Source organism: Artemia franciscana, chromosome 2 (genome assembly GCF_032884065.1).
Source record: "Artemia franciscana chromosome 2, ASM3288406v1, whole genome shotgun sequence".
NCBI lineage: Eukaryota > Metazoa > Arthropoda > Branchiopoda > Anostraca > Artemiidae > Artemia > Artemia franciscana.
This window is the reverse complement of record NC_088864.1, coordinates 20,784,219-20,810,529: the sequence shown is the minus strand read 5'-3', so window position 1 is coordinate 20,810,529 and position 26,311 is coordinate 20,784,219. Positions and strand designations below refer to the sequence as shown.

At 33.6% G+C, this 26,311-nt stretch overlaps 1 protein-coding gene across 1 annotated transcript in view; it reads right to left on the bottom strand.

Annotated features, from left to right (window-relative positions):
- Positions 1-26,311, bottom strand: part of LOC136038580 (pre-mRNA-splicing factor ATP-dependent RNA helicase DHX16-like) — a 75,482-nt gene that overhangs the window by 3,478 nt on the left and 45,693 nt on the right. The window contains exons 12-16 of the mRNA XM_065721774.1: positions 25,586-25,804; positions 16,978-17,108; positions 9,170-9,335; positions 8,609-8,767; positions 5,670-5,843 (exon numbers count right to left, since the gene is read on the bottom strand). Of these exons, the coding sequence (XP_065577846.1) occupies positions 5,670-5,843; positions 8,609-8,767; positions 9,170-9,335; positions 16,978-17,108; positions 25,586-25,804 (849 nt within the window). The remainder of the gene's footprint in view (positions 1-5,669; positions 5,844-8,608; positions 8,768-9,169; positions 9,336-16,977; positions 17,109-25,585; positions 25,805-26,311) is intronic.

The window sequence follows — 26,311 nt, the reverse complement described above, 5'->3', positions numbered from 1 at the left end:
TAGTATATTTGAAATACCAAATAACTAAGGTAAAATTACCCCCCACAGTCCGTGGGGAGAAGCCTGTAAGTTACGAAATTTGCCCATTGTTTGCGTATAGTATTTGTCATTGGGAAGTATACAGGCATTTTTTTTGGGGGGGGGGGAATTTGTGCTTGGTGTAGATTTCTATCGGGAGAATCTTCCTTAGGGAGAGAAATTTACAGGGGGGGGGGGAAAATTCCATGAAAAATTTTACATGACTGAATTCCTATACGAAATTCTTGTTAATTGTCTTACATTATTTTTGTCAACTCAAATTTGCAAGTATAGACGTACGGGGGCTTTTTTCCGCGTGTTTTGATTTCAGGGAAAAATTTTACGGAAGGGGGCATTTCGGGAGTGATGGACGAACCGAATAGAGATTAAAGTCTTTTTTAAAGGAAAGTATGCTAAGAAGAATTTTCATGCTGAATAATCTGCAAGACATTTTACGGAGGGGGGGGGGGAGATTTTCAGCAAGGATGGAACTGTCTGGAGGTAATTTGAAGGGGGAATTTTGTACTATACGTTGGATGAAATTTCTAGGGATAAGTTTTCCTTGAGGGGGAGGTATATTCCATGAAGGGTGAGGCAGATTTACGGGTATTATTTGAAAAATGATCAGAAATTAGATAAAAAAAAAAGATTTTTTTATTTAAGAGTAAGAAGCAACATTCAAACTCAAACCGAACGGAAATTATTCCGTATATGAAGGGTTGACCCGCCTTCAATACCTTGCTCTTTACGCTTAAGTTTGACTGTTTGTCCCATTTTTTTTAGTACGGCTGCTGAAACACAAGGGCCGTTTACTTGGTAAAGGAAGTTTTTTTTTAAAGTCTAACAGATTAGCGTTAAGAGCAAGGTATTAAGGAGAGGACAAACCTTCATATACGGAATAGTTGACGCTTTACATATTTCCATCTGTAAAACTTTATTGAATCCTTTGAATCCATCTCTAAAACTAGCATCAATATTTTATGTGTTTTCTTGCTCTTATTACAAAGATTCAACTTTGTGTTCAGTGTGAACTCCATGCAAATAAGCCCGAATGTCACGTTAATTGGTACTGCCAATGTGATACGGTAATGTCAACAATTAGTCAACTTGATTTCTTTTCACAGAATGATGGGTCAGACGGACCCATCATTTTATGGAGAAACCACAGAAAGAGTAGAATTCCAACCATGTCGTGGTTTACTGGCACGGATGATACGCATACTTCATTAACAGATAACATTCATTGAGCGACCCAACTCATTAGTAGCCGAAATTCTAAATACCAATACATACATTAAAAGAATCAGATTTTTATGCTGATTTCAAATATATGAGTTTCATCAAGTTTAGTCTTACCCATCAAAAGTTAGGAGTCAGAGAATACTTGCCTTATTTTCGAGAAAAGAGGGGAACACCCCCTAAAAGTCATAGAATGTTAATGAAAATCACACCATCAGATTCAACGCATCAGAGAACACTACTTTAGAGGTTTCAAGCTCCTATCTGCAAAAATGTGGGATTTTATTTTTTTTTGTCAGAAGAAAGGTCACGACTACATTTTTATTTATTTTTTTTTGTTTTTTTTTCTTTTCCAGGGGTTATCATATTGACCCTAGAATATCACAAGAGGGCTCATTTAAGCGGAGATTATAAGTTCTAGTGCGCTTTTTAAGTGACGATCCCCCAAAGTCACCCGATCAAAATTTAAAGACAGCCATTTTCTTGAGAACAGTAAAAAAATTTAATACCTATGTCAGGTGAGGATAACTTCATCCCCCATGGTCCCCGGGGGATGGACTGCAAGTTGTGAACTTTGCCTATTGTTAACATAGAGCATTGGTTATTGGAAAATATACATACTTTTTCAGCAGGGATTTTTCCTGGTGGGGGAGGGGGTCGGGGGAGAGAGTTAAATGGGAGAATCTTTCCATGGAGGACTTTTTCATGGGGAAGGGAATTCTCCATGAAGGGGTGCCGGATTTCCTAGCATTATTTAAAAAAAAATGACCAGGAGGGGCTATCCCCTCCTAAACGATCCACTCTTTACGCTAAAGTTTTTATTGTTTTAAAAAAGTGGAATTGCGAGAAAGAGTCAAACTTTAGCGTAAAGAGCGGGGCGAAGAGGAGGGGCCAGCTTCTTTCATATACGGAATAATTTCTGTTCGCTTTAAGTTTCAATGTTGCTCCTTACTTTCGATTGAAAAAACTTGTTCTTTTGTTTAATTTCTTAACGTTTTTGAATTAAAGCAGGTTTTGAAGATTGCTAACCGTATATGAATAATTAAATCAAATTTACATATTAATTTTAACTTTAACTAATAATAACCTTATAATACTACTACTAATAACTAATAACTCACTGTAGCACCAAGCCGCCTGAGGCCAACACAGCTACGCACGCTCCTCCTCCAACCTAATCTATTCAAGGCCTCCCTCTTTACACCCTCCCAGGAAGTTCCCATTTCCTTTAAATCTTTATTTATGACATTCTCCCAACCCAGACAAAGACGACCTGCTTTCCGTGTAGCCCCAGACGGTTGGCCAAAAAGGACAATCTTCGGCAGTCTGTCATCCTTCATCCGCAGTACGTGGGCTAGCCATATCAACATTTATTTCATTATAGCCATAGAAAGCGGGATTGAACCACATTTTTCGTACAACCTACTGTTTGAAATACGGTCAGTCAGCCGGGTACCCAGAACAATCCGTAGGCAATTTCTCCGGAAAACATCTAGTAAATTTTCATCTGCTTTTCGGAGCGCCCATGCTTCAGAGCCATATTTGACCACTGTCATCACTGTAGCTTCCAATATTCTAATCCTTATTTGCGGACTTATTTTTCTATTCTTCCAAACTTTTTTCAACTGTGAAAAAACACCCTGAGCCTTAGCTATTCTGCTTTTAACATCTTCACTGCTCCCACCATCTTTACTAATAATACTACCAAGGTAAGTGAAGCTCCCAACCTGATCAATCTTTTCGTTACCCAATGTCACCTTTTCATCTTCACTTATTCCTAGCCTTAGTTTTCTTAACATTAATTTTCAAATCTATTCTACCGCCCTAAGATCACAATACCTCTATAAGTTCACTGATTTTGCATACACTTTCGTCTAGGATGCTTAAATAATCAGCATAATCTAAATCCAGGAGAGTTTTCCTCTCCATTTAATTCTGTGGTCTCCCATTGCCTTTCCTGTGTTTCTTGAGACAAAGTCCATCAAAACGATCGATACAAAGAGGGATAGAGCAAAACCCTGTTTAGCTCCAGAATTAATACAAAACCAGCTGCTAACCTCATTTCCTAACTTAAACGCAGCAGTGTTATTCTCGTACATACATTAATCACTTTAATGTTTTTGTCTGGTATACCATACAAGGATAAGACCTTTGCTAAAGCTGTTCTTTAAACAGAATCGAACGCTTATTCATAATCTATAAAACTGAGGACCAAAGGTATTTGACAACTCAGGCACTTCTCAATTATTAACCTAAGAGTGAAAATTTGGTCGACACATCCTCTACTTTTTCTAAAATCGCACTGTTCTTCTCTTAAAACTTTGTCAACAGCATCTCTCAGTCTAAAAAGTATCATATTACTAAGTAATTTGCTATCTATATCAAAAATCATTGGGTACTTTCCCTTTTTCAAAAATCATATTCATAATCTTCAGTAGCTTATTTCTAACCTCAGAGCCACCATATTTAAGAAACTCAATTATCACACTATCAACACCTGGAGTCTTATTATTTTTTAATGCTTTTAGTACTGTCGCTAATTCTTCCTCAAAAAACAAATCTTCCATCACATCCAAGGTATCACAAACTTTTTCATTTTCAGCTATATCTTTTCCTGCAACTGTATCTCGGTTTAGCACATTCTCAAAATGTTCCGCCCATCTTTCTTTAACTTTTTCCTTATCACTAATTGTGACCCCATTTCTATCTTTAACTGGGACTAGTCCGGATCGGCTACTCCCTTTCAATTTATTAACATGCCAGTATAGTATTTTACTATTATGCCGTCTAGCTGCATCTTCCAAATCCTCAGCAATTTTATCCAAGGCCTCCACTTCACATCTCCTTAGTTCATATTTTAAAGCTTTCTCGACTTTCTTTACATTCCTTTTGTTTTCATACGACCTATCACTCGGATAATTCTTGTAAAAACCCCTTCTACTCTCTATTAAACCTAAACTTTTTTCACTAATATTCCTAGTTGCAGTCTTAGCACTCTTCCCAAAGACACCATCAGCAACTTCACAAATTGTTTTTCTGAAATTATTCCATCCATCTTCCGCATTGTCAAATTTAAACTCTCAAGTTTAGCATTCCACTGTTCCTGGAAGTTTTTTCTCAAATTTTCATCCTGGAGTCTACCAGCATCATAACTTTCTGGGAGGTAGTTACCCTTCCGAAATTTCAGCTTTAAATTAACCTTAGACAGTATTAGATGGTGATCTTTAGTATTCTATTATTAACACCTTCCCATCCTAAACAAGACTTAGCAGCTTCCTTATTCATCATGAGCCCTACTCCCTGTCTCTGTACCCCATCTTTCCTGCCTGAGTAAACAAATTATATGTCACCTAATTTCATGCTTCCTACCCCTGGGATATGAGTTTCTGAAACTCCTAATAAATCCAGTTCAAACCGTCTGAATTCGTCAGTCAAAATGTCGATGCGATAGTCATTTTTTAACGTTGTAACATTCCAAGTTCCAATTTTCATGTTCTTTAAATCTTTGAAATTATTTTGGCCTCAACCCATGTTTGATTTTTGTTCCAGTTATTTAAGAATGACTCCAGAATCAAAAAGGCTTTTTAATTAGAACAACAACCTCTTTTAAAAGTTAAAAAAACTTTAGCGCAAAAGTGAGCTATTTGGGAGAGATAAACTCCCTCACATACGTAATATTTTTTGTTTGAAAAAGGAGAAACAAGAAGAAGCTGACATGGGCTAGTGTCCCAAGTGCCTGAAGATCTAATGGAGCTGATCCTTGGAGTAAGAGTAGGCTTACGACTCAATTTTTATTTAATATTTTAGGTCTGGTGCTTCTGCATAACTTAGTCCAAACATGTTCTTGAAGTTTGCGTTCCTTGTGCAAGTTTTGGTACGTTATTTCTAACGGTTTTAACAGCCTCTAACGGTTTTAATACATCAACAAAGGATGAAACAATTGCTACCATTTCACCGTTGAAGCACCCATATACCGAATAAAATTTTGGGAAATTTGTGTACAAAGATTTTTAGATTAAAAATACGATGAAAACTGATTGAATATCTTTGATAAAAGAACGACTTTTGTCCTTTTTAAATAAGTTTAGATCCTTCTCTAAGAAAGAGACAAATAAATTTAATTACATAAATTTAATTATTATTTATTTTTAATTATTATTTAGTTTAATATATTATTATTTAATTATTATCAATTTTAATTATTGATTATTATTAATTATCTATTTTAATAAAATAAATTTAATTATTAAATAATTAAATAAATTTAATTATTGGTACAAGTTACAGCTGCAGGTTTGACGCACAATCACTTGCTACAGAGAAAGCATTTACATTAAGTGTGGAATATACACCTTTTAAAGTAATAACTTGTTGATTGTTAATATGAATAAAAAAAAACAAAAAAAACATACCTGTCTCATATACTCTTTAGTTGTGAAAACCAGCTCATGGTAGATGACCCATCGGGGAAGATCCTCAAATAAACTGCTATTGGGGTGGACTAAGACAGGCTGATTATGCTTTACTGTTTTATATCCACCTTTTGATAATCTAGCAGTGTGATAAAAATATCCAGCAGTGATACTCTAGAAAAAGAAAAAAACAAATCACAAAGTCTCGTTTATCAAAAATTTAATCACCTTAAGACTCGGTCTCCAAAGATAACTTTTTTCATTTTTTTTTTTTAATCTTGAAAAGCAAAGCACAACACCATAAGCCCCATCTTTTAAGACGACATTATACGAAAATATTATCCATAAAAAATATTAAATAATACCCTCTTTAGGGTATTTTTGGACCAGGGCTGCCGCTCCTTGAGATTCCCCCCAGATCTTGGGATTTTAGTTCTGAGTCTTAAATCTTGGAAAGAGCGTATATATATCAAAATCTCCCTCAACATGTATAATAAGTCTATACGTTATTATTGTTTAATGTCTTGTTTATTTTGCATATTATGGCATTATTGTAAGTGAGTCTTAAGAGATTGTTAAATTGTCAGAGGCAGCAATGATTGTGTGTTACTCACTCAACTGTGCTATCTTACCAAACTGTGGTATCTAGACATCTATGAAACTACAATATAGATGACTTGAGACCTCTGAGCAAAGATATCAACTTGGAGTAACATTTCTTAGCCACAATTATGCCTGATCTAGACCACGATCACCTTGATAGGCAAGACTAGACTCTGATTAAATAATAAAAAAAAGTCTTTCCAAATGAGAATAATAAGCAACGCTAAAACTGATAATGAACACTCACTCTCCCCCCCCCATCCCTCCTCTTACATTCTGATTTTATTAGTACTTCTAATGAAAGCATTTAGATTGCAATCGTGAGCCAGGTGATGAATCAGTGTATTATTTACCGATCGCCTTTTAAAATAATTGTATAGAGAACTACATTGACTAATGCAGTGGATTTCCAAATCTGGTCCATGAGCCCTAGGGGGTTCGCGAATCTATCGTAAAAAGTCCACGGTGTATCCTAATACTTCCTGTTTTATTATGCATTATTTTGTTGTATACTAAGATTTTCTCCTTTCAGTTAGAAAGTACCATGATGGTTGGGGGCCTACCATCCTGTGCATAAGGCTTAAAAGTCCCGAAATAGTGGCTTTAAAAACGATTACATGAATGGCTTAAGTGGGGACCTTTATATTTAGAATGAATTCCTGATATTTGCTAAGCAAAGCTCTTGCTTCCCTCAATGACAACTGATAATCCTCAGTCACGGATATATACTTGTCAACCTTGGAATTCGTAAAATTATCTTTTTGAATGAGCTTTCTCATTTTCAGTATATCATTTAGGCATGTATCCAATTTTTAGGACCAATGTATAGTCATGTGAAACCCGGTAGGAAATATGCTGCCATTATTACGGGTGAGAGGGGGGAGGGAGAACTGAAATTTTACTTTCGGACACATGAGCATCACTATTTCTAGGAAGGTTTGGTCCAATTTTTCTGAATTTAATAAGATTTCACCTGCTAAAATCATCCGATTTTTAACAATTCTACCTCGTGGCAGCAGAGTTAACAGACCCCGGCCTGAACACTCTCGGAATTGAGGTTCAAAACTACCTGTAACAAAAATTTCTTCCTTGACGAGTAGCTACCCTCGAACAGGATATTGTCAAGAGACAGAACTCTATGTTGTGTTGCTTCAGGCACTTGGGTACTACAATTAGTAGTTGGTAGCAGTAGGACTATAAAATTTGAATATCCAATAACTGCAAAACCTTTTCAAGGTAGTTTTATGGATCTCAGGATTGTCATCAGCAAAAAAATGAATGCAGGTATTAGGGGAAAATAATATCTTCAAAAAATGGTTGACGTTTTGCACTTCGCACAATACACATGTTGCCATAACTTTAGCAGTCTTCGGAATCTTATTTTATATAACTGGTAGGTTTCTGTAAGGCAAGCGAGTATTTTCATAGAAAAATGCATACAATCCATAGGTTCCATTAGAAGGCGACATATTTTGCATTTTAGTAAGTAAAAGAGCAGCCTACTACATCTTGTTTTACTTTAACTTTAGCGAATTTGTTAGGTGTGGGGGTAAAGAACTTGGTTTAGAGGAGGAATTCTCCATGAATTTTTAAATTAAATCACCATTGAAAAGTAAAGTAAAAAGAAAATAGCAATTTTAGGAACTACATTAAAAAATGGCTAAATCATGGTATAACTGCTACATTTTCTTGTTAAAAGATTTTAAGTCGCAAATCTAAGGGAAAATTCACCTTTTATTTGGCCATAATTTCATAATTATCTGTTGCTAAATCGGATAAATTTTAAAAGGCTTCCCCCATCCTCCTAGTATTTTCATAACTTTAATCCAATTTATCTCTTCGTATGTCGTAATATTTGAGTTAATTTAATCTATAATAGGCTTTAACAACAGTCAATTCAATGTACTTTTCTTTGGCTATCAGTAATTTCCAACCATTTAACATCATATTATATATTTAAAATCAGCATTAAAATGCGATTCTTTTGATGTAGCTATTGGTATCAAAATTCCATTTTTTAGAGTTTTGGTTACTATTGAACCGGGTCACTCCTTACTACAGTTCGTTACCACGAACTGTTTGATTAAATACTATTAAATTCCTGTTTAAAATTGAATTATTTTTTTAGAAGAAAAGTTTCATACAAGTACGTACTAGATATACTTTTTGTTTACATGTACTGTAATTTTATTAATTTTGAAATATTTTAGTAAAGACAAACGGTGTTGTAATTATTAAATCTGCCCTCACCCACAAGAACCGATTTAAGGGCGGTTATGGCTACAAAACTTAACTAAGTTGAGACCTATGATTGGGGCTAGAAAAAAAATAATTACCTTTCTGATGCTTTCAGTTTCTGTTGGACTAGAAGTCATTTCGATTTCAACACGTTGCATTAAACCTTCCAGTTGATCCCGTACATCTCTTGCTCGTTTCATCGATCGATGCTGAATGAAATTTTCATAGCACCATTGAGATGAAAAACCACTTTCTTCCTGGAAGTATTTAAGAGTAAGTTATCGCAGGTAAGTAGAAGCACACATCAGGAGCTTTTTCTGGGAAGGGGGGGGGGGAATAACACCGTGTCGTTTTATAAATAACATATATCTACTCTTTTTAAGCGAGGAATAACTGTGTATTTCATGTATTTTTTCTCGAAAACAGTTTCATTTTTTTTTTAAATTGGCACACTGAGTTTTTCTGGTTTGAGAAAAAGATTTAGATATGTCCCAAGTTTAGGAAAATTCAAAATAAGGCAGAAATAAAGGCAAAAAAAGAATTGACAATTAAAAATGTATGGAAAGAGGAAAACGACCTAAAACCAAAGTAAAAGAAAGAAAAAACAAGCATAGATTCAAATACAACAGAATGGATAAAAAATTTGTCGAAAATCTTACCCATTGGTCGTAAACATTGAAAAGTGACAGGTGATCCCCTCCAGGGACAAAGAAATTTTTTCTTGCAGTGTCAGCTTGAAGTACTTTGTCTTTCGGCCGATAAAAAACAGAACTGTTCACTGAGAGCATTGCAGCTATTGTACAGGCTTCGGATGCACATTTGTATCTAAAACAGAACATAAAAAAGTTGCATTTTAATAAAAAAAAAAAAAAAAAATCGGCATAACTTGATATCATTCGAGTAGTAAACAAAATATAACAAAGTTCTATTTAGTAGCAGGAAAAAAAATGATTTTAATGAAAAAGGATCATTTACTTGTATTTTTTAATAATTAAAAAACAGTTAAGTATGAATACAAGATAAAAAAAAATATGGCCACAGATTTTGACAGTCTATATTAACAAACATAATTAAAAAATATTATTAGTAGTGACAACCCTCTGCTACAAGGCGCAACCATAGAGGGTATATTATTGGAGCTACTAGTCCCTCAAGACGTTATTACACGCACCCGGGTCTTACGCAACACTACAGCGCACCTGTAACGGTATAGTACACCTGTATGTTACGTAATAGGATTGGTAAACTTTTGGTTGTTGCATAATAGGATTCTTTTACTTCAAGATGTAGGCCCTTGTTACACATTAGGGTTTGATTACTTTTGAATGTTACGTAAAAAGGCTTGTTTACTTCATGTTTCTTTGGTTGTTATGTAATATGACATGTTAGAGTCCGCTATTCAAGATACAAACGTTACATCATAGTTTCTTTGATTCTTTAGAAATATGTGAGGGCCAGGAAAAAACCTTCAGGGCCCGTTAGTGGGGAGCCTTCAAGACACCGGGGCTCCTAGCAGTCGATTCCAACGGAACCTTAGCGACCAATTCCAACAAGACCCTAGCATCCAATTCTAACGGGGCCCAATCTAGCGGAGCCCAGCATCCTATTCCATCAGGGAGCCTAACATCCAATTTAACCAGGTCCCTAACATAACCTAACCACTAAGGGCCCCTGGCATCCAATTCGAACGAGGGGGCTAGCCACCAATTGTACCGGGGGGCACTAGCAGTCAATTCCAACGGGTTCCTATCATCCAATTCCACCGGGAACTTAGCAACAAATTCCAACGGAGGGCCCTCTTGTAAAGTGGGGAGCCCCCTGTCGTAATTGAGAATAACACATTATCACGTTACTTATTTCTTCAAGGTCTGTGGGGAATCCACGCTTGTAACTAAAGACACACACATAGGGTGTAACGTAATGATAATGCACACGTGGGATGTTACGTGATGCTTTAAGAAATTTTCCCTCAGGATTTCATTTTCTTTCAATGTTTTCATATTTTTTCCTCGGGAACCTTTATATTTCAAAGGTTTTTGTCCGCATTATGATTCAAAAGAGATTATCCCCCTCAAAGGAATAGAGCTCTAGACAGCTGGACCAAGAAAGTCTTTCTGATAATTTTATTCGGGGAATACTTTCCACTTGATAGCCTATTCTACAAACGGCGAATTCCCTGCCCGCCATTCTAGAATGATTAAATGGATCGTGTTTTTTTTCTATGTCTGCAATAATTATCATGCAGGAGGAAAATCAATTACTAGCCATTGGTTAAATTTTATGTGCACATACATGTTAAGTTATACTTTAGAGGGTATCAGATAATATTGGGGATTGTTCTTTTTACAGTACATTTTACGTAGCAGTCTTTTACTCTATTGGAACTTGAATCTGTTATAAGATATGAAATAAAAGCAAGAGTGTCATTATGGCTAGAACACGGCACACATTCAAATATGACCAAGTCTTTCTTTTCCTCTTCACTACACAGAAGTTCACACTTATATTAGGGGCAGTATTTGCCGAGCATACCCATGTACATAGGCTACACGATGCTTTTATTACGTTAGCGAAATAAATTGAAGTTTTATCCTCGAACAAGAAAGTTAAAGAATGAAGGCTTTTCTTGTACATACAATTTTTATTAATAAAAACATATTTGCAAGTATTATTAAAGCACTTAATTCTTAGAAAACTTGAAGGCAATATTATACAGGTAGGAGGTAGACATTTTCAACTAGAAAGTCGTCGAGTCAAGGATCATCAACATAAAAGTTGAAAAATTCACTTTAAGTACATCCCTAGCATCAAAAATATAATACTGCATAAAAACCAATACTTTTAACCAATAAATCTAGATCCATTGAGAAGAGGGGGTGACTTATTAGAGGTAAATTCAAGGGAGCATAGGACATGTGATTCAATTCTATATTTTATTTATTTTTTACGTTGGTAATATTTTCTAGCAATTCCCAGCCTGTAACACTCAGTGGATGACACACGACACCCTCTGGCAAGCATTATTGATTTATGACACATATTGCATTTTCAAAACATTTTCCATCAAAAATATTCGTTTACACTAGAATCAATCTTTTAAACTTAATGAAAAATCCCCAGTAACATTTATTATGATGACTCCTGGAAATTCAGGCAAGCAGGCACACTATGACCACCTAGTGGCACCAACTGGTACCCGTCATCATCACTTGATTGTTTTCTGACTTCTGAATATCCCAATAGACAATTTTTGCTTGAACTGCCAGAAAAAAGCATCTCATTATTATATCATGATAGTCCTAGGCAGTTACCTCCGCCGTGGCATTTTATGGATGACAGACGGCACACTCATCATTCCAGAGGCATTTTTCAGATATTTTCATGATAAAAATTTGCTTTAAATGCATTAGTTTATGTTTTAGCATTCTACTTCAAAAGTGACACCCCCGTGGCATTTTATGCCACCGTGGCGAACTATGAATGGCACAGAACACCCTCTGGCACCCCTCATCATTCCTAAGACATTTTACAGGTATTTCCTTGTTAAAAATCATGATTTAAATCCACTGGATCGTATTTTGGCAATACACTCCCAACGTGATGCCCCCATGGCAATTCAAACCACCGTGGCAAACTATATATAGCACACGACACCCTCTAGCACCCCTAATAATTCCAAAGACAATTTTCAGGTATTTTCATGTTGAAAATTCATGTTTGTGTTTTCGCAAGTCACCAATCTGGCAACTGATTTTTAGTTAGATTTGTTTGAGCTTAGTAAGCGCACATGCACGCCCCCAATGAACCTAAACCGAAATCAGTTAACAAAATGTAATCTACGTAAAAATCAGCTCTTGTGCCGTTTATAACTTTAGATTTTTTGGTGGGCTTAGAATCTTTACAAGATTTTGTTAATAGGTTGTATGGTTTTGATAATTTCACATAAGGTTTTGATTAAGCAATAAAGGATTACCATTGTATCAGACAATATTTTGAGAATGTGGTGAATGATGTTTGATAAAATCATAAAAGATTTTGATAGTACCATACAAGGTTTTTTTTAACACTTGATACTATTTTGACAGTGCCAGGCACGATTTTACTAAAGCCATTCTAATCTTTGATAATAATTTGCATGATTTAGGTAATGCTAGAACTGATTCTCATAATATTTCACATGACTTTAATAATACAAAAAAAGATTTTGTAATATATAACAGGATTTGGTAATATCATTCTAGACTTTCATAATATCAGGTATCGTCTTGATAATATTTCACAAGATTCTGATATCCTGATAATAGCAGACAGGATTTTGATAGTACTATGTTAAGTTTCGTTAATCTATCTATATATATAAAAATAAGTTGTCTGTCTGTGGATCTGTGGATCAGGTGACGTCATGTTTCTGTGTCGGCTGACGTCATGAAATTAGTTGTCAGGTGACGTCATGTTTCTGTGTCGGCTGACGTCATGAAATTAGTTGTCGTCATTTTTGCTTTGACGGTGACGTCATTCAAGTTATATAAGACATATGTTCACGTAGAAATCTATTAATGTTTAAGTTTACAATGACTGATGAAGATGCTCAAAGAGTCTATGCCAAAAAACTTGCTGCTGATAGTTCCTCGGCACGCTTTCTTTTCTGACTTTCTCTATCAGCAGCAAGTTTTTTGGCATAAACAGTTAGAGACGTCAGATATGACTTTTGATTTTACATCAGAAATTTATAACTACACTTTAGTTATTATAGAAGATTTGTACGTACGTATGGCAAACAAACCTCTTCAGGATTTGGGAATTCCTTCACCTAACCGTATCGCTGCTGTTTCGACATGTGTAGAATTGGATCGTGAACAAAGTTACAGTACGAGTGATCTATTGTCGTATGTACAAAATAACATTTCCAAGTTAACGTCGGAACAAAAAGACATTTATGATACGATAGACTCAATTTCAGGACGTATACAACTACCTGCTGATTTCTGTAATTTAGTGACGTCCAAAAATGAATTGATTGAAAAAGTATTTCCGAATATTCTAAAAAATTATAAAAATAATAAATGGCTAAGTGAAAGAGCGATTCTCGCACCCAAAAATATAGACGTGCACGAAATCAACAATATCGTTTTGACCAAGATTCGAGACCAGGCAGTCCTTTACAAGTCAGTCGACACAGTTTTGGAACCAAATGAAGCGGTTATTTATCCATCTGAATTTTTAAATTACATAGATCTTTCAGGGTTTCCTGTAGCACCACACGTGCTACAACTAAAAATAGGCGTACTAATAATACTTTTAAGAAATATCAACCCACCAAAGCTTTGCAATGGCACGCGACTTGCCGTAAAAAAAACAATGGAAAACCTAATAGAGGCCACAATCTTGACAGGGCCTTTTGAGGGTGAGGCTGTTCTTATTCCTCGCATTCCCATGATTCCAACGGATCTGCCTTTTCAATTTAAAAGATTGCAATTCCCAATTCGATTAGCATTTACAATCACCATTAACAAAGCTCAAGGGCAATCATTAGAAAAATGTGGTATAGATCTTAATACTGATTGTTTTTCCCATGGACAACTGTACGTTGCATGTTCGAGGGTCGGTAAACCTGACAATCTATTTATATGCAGCGACAATTGGAAAGCGAAGAATGTTGTATATTCGCAAGTTTTACGCAGTTAATTTGTATTGTATCTATCTATCTATCTATCTATATAAAACGAGTTGTGTGTATGCATGTTTGTTTGTTTATAAAAAGAGCGTTTGCATATGACGTCATTATTAGTACATACGGCTTTGTATATGCACAGACAATGGGAAAGCCAAGAATGTTGTATATTCGCAATTTTTACGTAGTTTAACTCCTGCAGACGAAATGAATGCTTGCCTGAAAAATTCTAATTTATGGGCACACGTAAAAATATTAAACTTAACTACAAATATGCGTGTCCGATTGCAAAACGATGACTCTGGTCAAATATTTTCAGATCAATTGCTGGCAATTGGAAACGGAAAGCTCCCAGTAGTGGGAAAGCCAAAAATGTTGTATATTCGCAATTTTTACGTAGTTTGAAACACATATATAAATCTATCTATATTCACAGGTGGGACACAGGGACACAACTACAATGGCGCGTAACTAATATGGCGTGTAACGACTTACGCGCGCGGGGGGGCTTGGGGGGGGGGCGCGAAGCGCCACCCCAACAGCTAGTAGGTAATAAGATTTTGATAGCACCATATTAGATTTTGGTAATAGCAGAAACGTTTTGACTATAGCTGAAAATATTTTGTTAATAATTTGCAAGATTAAATGATAATACCTAGCAAGATTTTTTAAATAACTTGCATGCTTTTGATTATGCCATGTATGTTTTTGATATTGTCATTATGGATTCTCATTATACCAGTTGAAATTTCGATAATGTAGTAAGAAATGTTTCATAATATAACACTAAGTTTTGATAGCATCATATAAGAGTTTGGTAATATTTGGCAAGATATTGATTACTTTGATAATGGCAGACACAATTCGATTGCACTATGTTGAATTTGGCATTAGTATACACGATTTAAATAACATCATGTCATTTTGACGATATCAAACACGTTTGATATTACCAGAAATATATTTCTATTAATATGAGGTAGAATTTTCATAATAACCTGCAAGATTTTGATAATACTATGTAAAGTTTTGATAATATCATAGAGGATTCTCATTATACCATGTGGTATTTTAATAATGTAGCACAAGACATGTGATAATTTCAGGCAGAATTTTGATAAGATCACACAAGATTTTGGTAATGCCTTATATTTTGATAGTACCAGACACGACTTTGCTAGCATCATTCTAGATTTTGATAATAACTAGCAAGATTTATCAATATCAGAAAGGATTGTCGTAATATCTCACAAGACTTCGAAAATGCAATACAAGGTTTTGTAATATTTAAAAATGATTTGGCAATATCATGCAGAACTTGAATAATATCAAGTAAGTTTTTGATAAAATTTGACAAGATTTTGATAATATTGATAGAGACAGACAAAATTTGATCGCACTATGTTAAATTTGGTAATATCAGACACGGTTTAGATAACATCATGTCAGATTTGACGGTATCAAATACGTTTTGATTTCCATTTTTTTTGAAAAAAAATCCATTTTTTTCCCGATTGTTTCCGATACTTTAACAGTTAAAAGGCCAATTTTTTTTTAAGAGGCCAAAAGTTTTACAACCGACCCCCTATCCTAAAATATGAATAACGCATGCGACTGATAAGTGGCATCATCTACCATCCCCATTTAAAATACATTTTGTATTGCTAGCAGTTATGACCATTTTCAAATACATTTACCTTAGGCTTTGAATTAGCATTTTATTTTGATATCGTCCAGCTTCACCTTTGTCTGTTTTCTTAATTACATATCTCAGTAAACTGAAGCTCAACGTTAAAAATCAACGTGTAACGTCAACAAGTTTATAAAGTAGCAGCACCAGTCTGGCAGGAGAATTTCGCGATGTAGTGAAATTCATTAAATTGTGATGTTTATCTTAGTTAAAGGAGAATGTAGTTTATCTAAAAAAATTCAAACTATCCTCTATGACCACCTCAATACAAAAGAAATCCATTCTTTTGATTTAGTTAAACTGTAAGAGCAGAAGTTGGACACATAAAGTTAATAGCTTCACTCTGAACTCTGAAAATAAATACCGCTTTGATGTCCCCTCCATAGAGGTTAAGATATGGATAATGAAGTTCCTTAAATTGTAGTACATATACGAGTTAAGGGATGATCCTGTAAAAAAAAGTCATCGAAAAACAGTTGATAGTTCCATTTTTATTTCTAAGCTTTAACTCGGTTATCTTTTGATTCAAATAAACTTAATCATTTAGAAATCTCATAATCTAGTCGCCACCTCATAATTCATGAGGTTGCGAATAGCTTTGTGAACGACACACATCGAGCCAAATCAATATTTCGATCCTAAAAGAGTACTTCGATGAATCGAAAACGCCTTCGGAAAGAACAAAGACCATGTCTCTTGGATAGTAATACAGCAATATATGAATAGATAGATAGATAGATGTATAGATAAACAGATAGATCAGTATATCTATCATGAAAAAGTACTTGGATGAATTGGACAAGCCTTCGTAAAGACACGACTCATACACACTCTCGCATATAAATAAATACATTAATACTATATATATATATATATATATATATATATATATATATATATATATATATATATATATATATATATATATATATATATATATATATATATATATATATATATATATATATATATGTATATACACGAAACAGCGAGAGAGCAAGAGAAAGAGAGAGAGAGAGAGAGAGAGAGAGAGAGAGAGAGAGAGAGAGAGAGAGAGAGAGAGAGAGAGAGAGAGAGAGAGAGGAGGCAGAGATGAAGAGATTTACTTTTCTGACGCTAAAAGCATTTTTGACATCATTGGATCACAAGGAAATTCTGCCATTCTTCTTCCTATTTTGGTAAGTTCTCCACGATGATTTAATGCTCCCAGAGCATACAACTGCTCCAGAGCAAGAGCCTGAAAAGGAATAATTAATATGAATGAATTGTGAAGTCCTATTATTAATAAACCGTATTGAGCGCAGCCTTATACCAGAAGGAGTCTTTCAGGCTCCTTTTTGGCTCTTCAACCAAAGGAAGTAAGGTTACTTGTCCTTTCTCCACCATTTTTCTATTACTGAAATATATTTTTTTTTTTTTTTGTCCGTTGAAAAAATGGGTATAAATTTGAAATATCCGAAAAATATTTCAGCCACAGCTATTTACCCTTTTTTGTTATTTGATATCTAAATACAAGCAGCAGGGTCACAGAAGCTAGGCCTCAGTTTATTGACAGCTGATATAAGAGAAACATGTTTTTGAACTGCACTTTTCTAACTATTTACACTTATCTGACTAAATATATATATATATATATATATATATATATATATATATATATATATATATATATATATATATATATATATATATATATATATATAAAAAATAAGTTGTCTGTGTGTGGATCTGTGGATCAGGTGACGTCATGTTTGTTCGCATATGACGTCAGAATTATTTCACACTAATACAAAAGAAGAAAAAAACTAAAAAAGGTAAAAACTACAAAAAAAACTAAAAAGAAAAAAAAACTAAAAAAGCTAAAAAACTAAAAAAAAACTAAAAAAAGGTAAAAATCTAATAACTAAAAAAAACTGAAAAAAATAAAAAAAGGCAAAAACTACAAAAAAAATAAAAACTAATAAAAAAAACTAAAAAAGCTAAAAAACTAAAAAAACTAAAAAAAACTAAAAAAAGGTAAAAAACTAAAAAAAACTAAAAACTAAAAAAGAAAAAAACTAAAAAAAAGGAAAAAACTGAAAAATAAAAGAGAAAAAGAAAACTAAAAAAATATGAATAAATATATATAAAAATAAGTTGTTTGTGGGTTATGTCTGTCTGTCTGTCTGTCGAGTGACGTCGTGTTTGTCCGCATATGACGTCTGAATTATCTCACACTAATACAAAAGAAGAAAAAAAACTAAAAAAGGTAAAAACTACAAAAAAAAACTAAAAAGAAAAAAAACTAAAAAAGCTAAAAAACTAAAAAAAACTAAAAAAAGGTAAAAAACTAAAAACTAAAAAAAACTGAAAAACTAAAAGAAGGCAAAAACTTAAAAAAAACTAAAAACTAATAAAAAAACTAAAAAAGCTAAAAAACTAAAAAAACTAAAAAAACTAAAAAAAGGTAAAAAACAAAAAAAAACTAAAAACTAAAAAAGAAAAAACTAAAAAAAAAGGAAAAAACTGAAAAATAAGAGAAAAAGAAAACTAAAAAAATATTAATAAATATAAAAAATATAAATATAAATATAATATAAATTAGCAATCAACAAAGCACCGAGACACAAATGACGACCGGGACACAGGGAGTATAAATGACGACCAGGACATAAGTAAAAAAAAACTAAAAAAACTAAAAAAATGGTAAAAACTACAAAAAAACTAAAAACTAATAAAAAAACTAAAAAATCTAAAAATCTAAATAAACTAAAAAAGAAAAAAAAGAAAAAAGGAAAAAAATAAAGGAGAAAAACAAAACTAAAAAACGAATGTATATACAGACCGGGACACCGGGATACAAATGACGACCGGGACACAGGGAATATAAATGACGACCGGGACACAGGGACACAACTACAATGGGGACGCCGGGGGGCACAGGGGGATATAAATGACGACCGGGACACCGGGACACAAGGAATATAAATGACGCCCGGGACACTCAAAGAGAAATCACAGACTGGAACACCGGGACACAAATGACGACCGGGACACAGGGAATATAAATGACGACCGGGACACAGGGACATAACTACAAAGGGGACGCCGGGGTGCACAGGGGGATATATAAATGACGATGGCGACTCAGGGAATGGTCGATTAGCAATCACCATCAACAAAGCTCAAGGGCAATCATTAGAATCATGAGGTATAGATCTGAATACGGATTGTTTTCCCATGGACCATTATATGTTGCATGTTCAAGAGTCGGTAAACCTGACAATCTATTTATATGCACAGACAATGGGACAGCAAAGAATGTTGTATATTCGCAAGTTTTACGTAGTTAAAAACATATATATATATATATATATATATATATATATATATATATATATATATATATATATATATATATATATATATATATATATATATATATATATATATATATATATATATATATATATATATATATATATATATATATATATATATATATATATATATATATATATATATATATATATATATATATATATATATATATATATATCTATCTATATTCACAGGTGGGACATAGGGACACAACTACAATGGCGCGTAACTAATATGGCGCGTAACGACTTACGCGCGCGGGGGGGCTTGGGGGGGGGGGCGCGAAGCGCCCCCACCAACTAGGTGTTGGGGTGGCGCGAAGCGCCACCCCAACAGCTAGTATATATATATCTATATATATAAAAATAAGTTGTCTGTCTGTGGATGTGTGGATCAGGTGACGTCACCTGAAAAAACTGGATCAGGTGACGTCAAAACTGAAAAAACTAAAAAAAGGCAAAAACTACAAAAAAAAACTAAAAACTAATAAAAAAAATAAAAAAGCTAAAAAACTAAAAAAACTAAAAAAAGGCAAAAACTACAAAAAAAACTAAAAACTAATAAAAAAGCTAAAAAACTAAAAAAACTAAAAAAAGGCAAAAACTACAAAAAAAACTAAAAACTAATAAAAAAAATAAAAAAGCTAAAAAACTAAAAAAACTAAAAAAACTAAAAAAAGGTAAAAAACTAAAAAAACTAAAAACTAAAAAAAACTAAAAAAAAGGAAAAAACTGAAAAATAAGCTAAAACAAAGGTAAAAAACAATAAAAAACTAAAAAAAAAACTGAAAAAACTAAAAAAAGGCAAAAACTACAAAAAAAACTAAAAACTAATAAAAAAAGTAAAAAAGCTAAAAAACTAAAAAAACTAAAAAAACTAAAAAAAGGTAAAAAACTAAAAAAAATAAAAAATAAAAAAAACTAAAAAAAAGGAAAAAACTGAAAAATAAGCTAAAATAAAGGTAAAAACCAATAAAAAACTAAAAAGAAAAAAAGGAAAAAACTAAAAAAAATTTTCATCTAAAAAACTAAAAAAAACTAAAAAAGGTAAAAACTAAAAGAACTAAAAAAGAATAAAATAAATGACGACACTCAAAGAGAAAGCGACCAGGACAAAAGGAATGTTCGATTAGCAATCAACAAAGCACCGGGACACAGGGAGTATAAATGACGACCAGGACATAAGTAAAAAAAAAACTAACAAAACTAAAAAGAAGGTAAAAACTACAAAAAAACTAAAAAGAAAAAAACTAAAAAAAGGCAAAAACTAAAAAAAAACTAAAAACTAATAAAAAAGCTAAAAAACTAAAAAAACTAAAAAAGGCAAAAACTACAAAAAAAACTAAAAACTAATAAAAAAAATAAAAAAGCTAAAAAACTAAAAAAAACTAAAAAAACTAAAAAAAGGTAAAAAACTAAAAAAACTAAAAACTAAAAAAAAACTAAAAAAAGGAAAAAACTGAAAAATAAGCTAAAATAATAAAGGTAAAAAACCAATAAAAAACTAATAAAAAACTGAAAAAACTAAAAAAAGGCAAAAACTAAAAAAAAAAACTAAAAACTAATTAAAAAGTAAAAAAGCTAAAAAAACTAAAAAAACTAAAAAAACTAAAAAAAGGTAAAAAACTAAAAAAATAAAAAATAAAAAAAAACTAAAAATAAGGAAAAAACTGAAAAATAAGCTAAAATAAAGGTAAAAACCAATAAAAAACTAAAAAGAAAAAAAGGAAAAAACTAAAAAAAATTTTCATCTAAAAAACTAAAAAAAACTAAAAAAGGTAAAAACTAAAAGAACTAAAAAAGAAAAAAATAAATGACGACACTCAAAGAGATAGCGACCAGGACAAAAGGAATGTTCGATTAGCAATCAACAAAGCACCGGGACACAGGGAGTATAAATGACGACCAGGACATAAGTAAAAAAAAAAAACTAACAAAACTAAAAAGAAGGTAAAAACTACAAAAAAACTAAAAAGAAAAAAAACTAAAAACTAATAAAAAAACTAAAAAATCTAAAAATCTAAATAAACTAAAAAAGAAAAAAAGGAAAAAAATAAAGGAGAAAAACAAAACTAAAAAACGAATGTATATACAGACCGGGACACCGGGATACAAATGACGACCGGGACACAGGGAATATAAATGACGACCGGGACACAACTACAACGGGGACACCGGGGGAAACAGGGGGATATAAATGACGACCGGGACACCGGGACAGGGAATGGTCGATTAGCAATAACCATCAACAAAGCTCAAGGGCAATCATTAGAATCATGAGGTATAGATCTGAATACAGATTGTTTTCCCATGGACCATTATATGTTGCATGTTCAAGAGTCGGTAAACCTGACAATCTATTTATATGCAAAGACAATGGGACAGCAAAGAATGTTGTATATTCGCAAGTTTTACGTAGTTAAAACCATATATATATATATATATATATATATATAAAAAACTAAAAAAGGTAAAAACTAAAAGAACTATAAAAATTATTCTCAGGGTTTCCACCACACGTGCTACAACTAAAAATAGGCCTACCAATAATACTTTTAAGAAATATAAACCCACCAAAGCTTTGCTATGGCACTCGACTTGCCGTAAAAAAAAAAACAATGGAAAACCTAATAGAGGCCACAATTTTGACAGGGCCTTTTGAGGGTGAGGCTGTTCTTATTCCTCGCATTTCCAAGATTCCAACGGATCTGCCTTTTCAATTTAAAAGATTGCAATTCCCAATTCGATTAGCATTTGCAATCACCATTAACAAAGCTCAAGGTCAATCATTAGAAAAATGTGGTATAGATCTTAATACTGATTGTTTTTCCCATTGACAATTGTACGTTGCATGTTCGAGGGTCGGTAAACCTGACAATCTATTTATATGCAGCGACAATTGGACAGCGAAGAATGTTGTATATTCGCAAGTTTTACGCAGTTAATTTGTATTTTATCTATCTATCTATCTATCTATCTATATAAAAACGAGTTGTATGTATGCATGTTTGTTTGTTTGTAAAAAGAGCGTTTGTATATGACGTCATTATTAGTACATACGGCTTTGCATATGCACAGACAATGGAAAGCCAAGAATGTTGTTTATTCGCAATTTTTGCGTAGTTTGAAACACATATATAAATCTATCTATATTCACAGGTGGGACACAGGGACACAACTACAATGGCGCATAACTAATATGGCGCGTAACGACTTACGCGCGCGGGGGGGCTTGGGGGGGCGCGAAGCGCCCCACCAACTAGGTGTTGGGGTGGCGCGAAGCGCCACCCCAACAGCTAGTATATATATATATAAATAAGTTGTCTGTGTGTGTGTGTGTGTCTGTCGAGTGACGTCATGCTTGTGTGTCGACTGACGTCATGTTTTCGACTGACGAAATTACAGATCGGGACACAAATGACGACCGTGACACCGGCACACAGGGAATATAAATGACGACCGGGACACTCAAAGAGAAAGCGACCGGGACACAAGGAATGTTCGATTAGTAATCACCATCAACAAAGCACCGGGACACAAATGACGACCGGGACACAGGGAGTATAAATGACGACCAGGACATTAGTAAAAAAAAAACGAAAAAAAAAAAACTAAAAAAAAGGTAAAAACTAAAAAAAAACTAAAAATAAAAAAAAACTAAAAACTAATAAAAAAAAGCTAAAAAACTTAAAAAAACTAAAAAAGAAAAAAAAGAAAAAAAGAAAAAAAAAGAAAAATAAAGGAGAAAAACAAAACTAAAAAAAATAAAAATAAAAAAAAAAACTAAAAAGAAAAAAGAAAAAAAACTATATACAGACCGGGACAACGGGATACAAATGACGACCAGGACACAGGGAATATAAATGACGACCGGGACACAGGGACACAACTACAACGGGGACGCCGGGGGGCACAGGGGGATATATAAATGACAACGGGGACACAGGGAATGTTCGATTAGTAATCACCATCAACAAAGCTCAAGGGCAATCATTAGAATCATGAAGTATAACTAAAAAAATTAAAAAAAGGTAAAAAACTAAAAACTAAAGAAAAGACCAATTCAAAAACGAATGTATATACAGACCGGGACACCGGGACACAAATGACGACCAGGACACAAGGAATATAAATGACGCCCGGGACACTCAAAGAGAAATCACAGACTGGGACACCGGGACACAAATGATGACCGGAACACAGGGAGTATAAATGACGACCGGGACACAGGGACACAACTACAACGGGGACGCCGGGGGCACAGGGGGATATATAAATGACGACGGCGACACAGGGAATGGTCGATTAGCAATCACCATCAACAAAGCTCAAGGGCAATCATTAGAATCATGAGGTATAGATCTGAATACGGATTGTTTTCCCATGGACCATTATATGTTGCATGTTCAAGAGTCGGTAAACCTGACAATCTATTTATATGCACAGACAATGGGACAGCAAAGAATGTTGTATATTCGCAACTTTTACGTAGTTAAAAACATATATATATATAACGACTTACGCGCGCGGGGGGGCTTGGGGGGGCGCGAAGCTCCCCCACCAACTAAGTGTTGGGGTGGCGCGAAGCGCCACCCCAACAGCTAGTATATATATATATATATATATATATATATATATATATATATATATATATATATATATATATATATATATATATATATATATATAGATATATGACTAACACGTATTATGCAAACTGATAATACACATTTACACACTGACCTGTGGGCATACTAGTTCACAGGTCAAATATAATACATTTTTTGTTGGTAATGGTTAGTTACACACACTGGATTTGGAACTCGTAGATGTCTAAATCAATAATAGATTTGCAAAAATGTGGGTTTTTGGCGATGTCGACGTCAGCGATAATTTTTTTTTCTCTTGTATCAGCCAAGTAATCATGTCCAAGTAATCAAATCGAGCAAAGTTAATATCAATAAAAGAAAGTCGGTTTACAACTACAAGCAAAAGCACATTAAATCTAATAAAATATTTCCCGGGTGATCACTTCACATCAGGCTTCCTCAGAAGAATACACACTTGCCAAAATGGAATTCGGCACTTTAACATAGCATCATATGAAGTAATATAACATTAAAAGTAAAAAACAATAAACAAAAATACTCGATTCATTGCCTTTTCGCCAAGACTATGGCGACTCATCTGTTCAGACGGATTTGAACTGCGGCTGAACTGCACCTGTGATTATTCGAATGGCCTTTTTGCTTCATCAGTAGTTTTTTAAGGTCGCTGAAGGTTTTAGCTTAAGCAAACACTCAACGATACAACGTCAATGATAAATTCCTTTTTTTTCACAAAGAGCTACAAACAACAGTAGCAGTTACAAATCAGTTGCAAAAACTACGCAAAAAAAACTTATCAAAAAAGAAAAAAAAGGCAATTTACCATTTTAAATAGCCAATAGTCAAAACACACCATTTTTTATTAATAAACAAAAATAAAGATTATAATATTACAATGAACAAAAAAGAAAATAACTAAGGATACTTCAGTACTAAAAATAACTATCAAAAACTGAATAAAGTACTGCCAAACTACTGAATAAAAGATGAGGGTCTTAGAACATTGCAGATAAAAATGCGGCGAAATCAACCGCAGTTCTAATAGCATCAGTCAAGTACTGTTGAGTCAGTAAAAGTTGAATTCGTTTTTGAAAACAAAATATCATCATCTATCTTCCCTTTCAACTATAGACGTGCATCCACCTTCCAAGATCAGAGAGCGCTGTTGAAGTGTCAGTTGAAACAAAAATCAGACAACTAAACTGAGAACAGTAATTAAACAGAGGAATTCAACGGAAAACAAATATATATAGAAATATATATATATACAATACATTTCTACAGTATCAATAAAAGGTATTTAGTAATTACGTTCAGTTTATTTATGGGAATGCTATGGCTTGAGCGGTAAAGTCTACAATAAAATCCTCCGAAAAAAAATGTACTGGATGGTCTACACGTAAACCCTTCGGCTAGTTATCGAAGGCTGTTTGGTTCCAGACCACAGGCATTTTTTATTTATTATTTTTTTTTAGAATTTTAATTCGATTAGTGTTAAAGTTGTGTTGACTACATTGTCCTGAGCGTAACAGTTTATTTCTTAACAAGTTGGTTTCATGAACCAACACGCAAATGTTTCAATTAATTGTCAATTTTCAATTCTTTAGATGTACCAAACAAATCCAAATCTAAAGCGAGATATCAGAGGGTTCGTCAAACGAAGGGAGGGGGGGGGGGTGCAATTCTCGGCCCCACTTTTTCATCTAATTTAAAACTAACAAATCCATAAATACATAAACCAAACTTACGAGAGTTTCATAAGGAGGAGGATCCAAATAGTCAAAATGAACGAGATCGTTGATACCAAGAGATTTAAGTAGTAGAACAACATTGCCAAGGTTTACCCTCTGAATTTCTGGAATAGCGTTTTCTTCTAGCTCATTTTGGTAGGCCCATGCCGTGTACAGCCTAAAACATTTCCCGGCTGCAACTCGACCAGCTCGTCCTGCCCTCTGATTGGCCGAGGCCTAAAATAATGAACCATACATAAACGCTTCTCATAGTTATAAAATTAGCTTTAATTGCTTCATGACGAAACAAATAAGAAAATTTTAAACAGGGATAGGTTCTTTTATTAGACCGTGAAATAAATATATACAAAAGCTCTGTGATGATTGACGAACTATAAAATCAGCAACATTTCGTTTGCAATAAGAAGAATAGAAGACAAATTCAGCTTTATTTCATTTTTAATTAGTAGAAAAGAAGATACCACCTTTATTATAAATTCAACGCAATATTAAAGGAGTTAAGACAGTTAATGAACCTTTTAAGTCAATGGATCGGAAACTTGCTGGGACCCGGAACGTGTTATTTTACTCAGTATAAATACAGTTCGTTTAATTTTATATTTTAGTAGCTCTACTGACGATGACAACTGACTACCTCATCGGAATATGTAGAGCCTGACACGTACGCAGGGGGGGGGGGCTTCGGGCCCACTCCCCCCCCCGAAATTTTGTGAAATGTTTGAT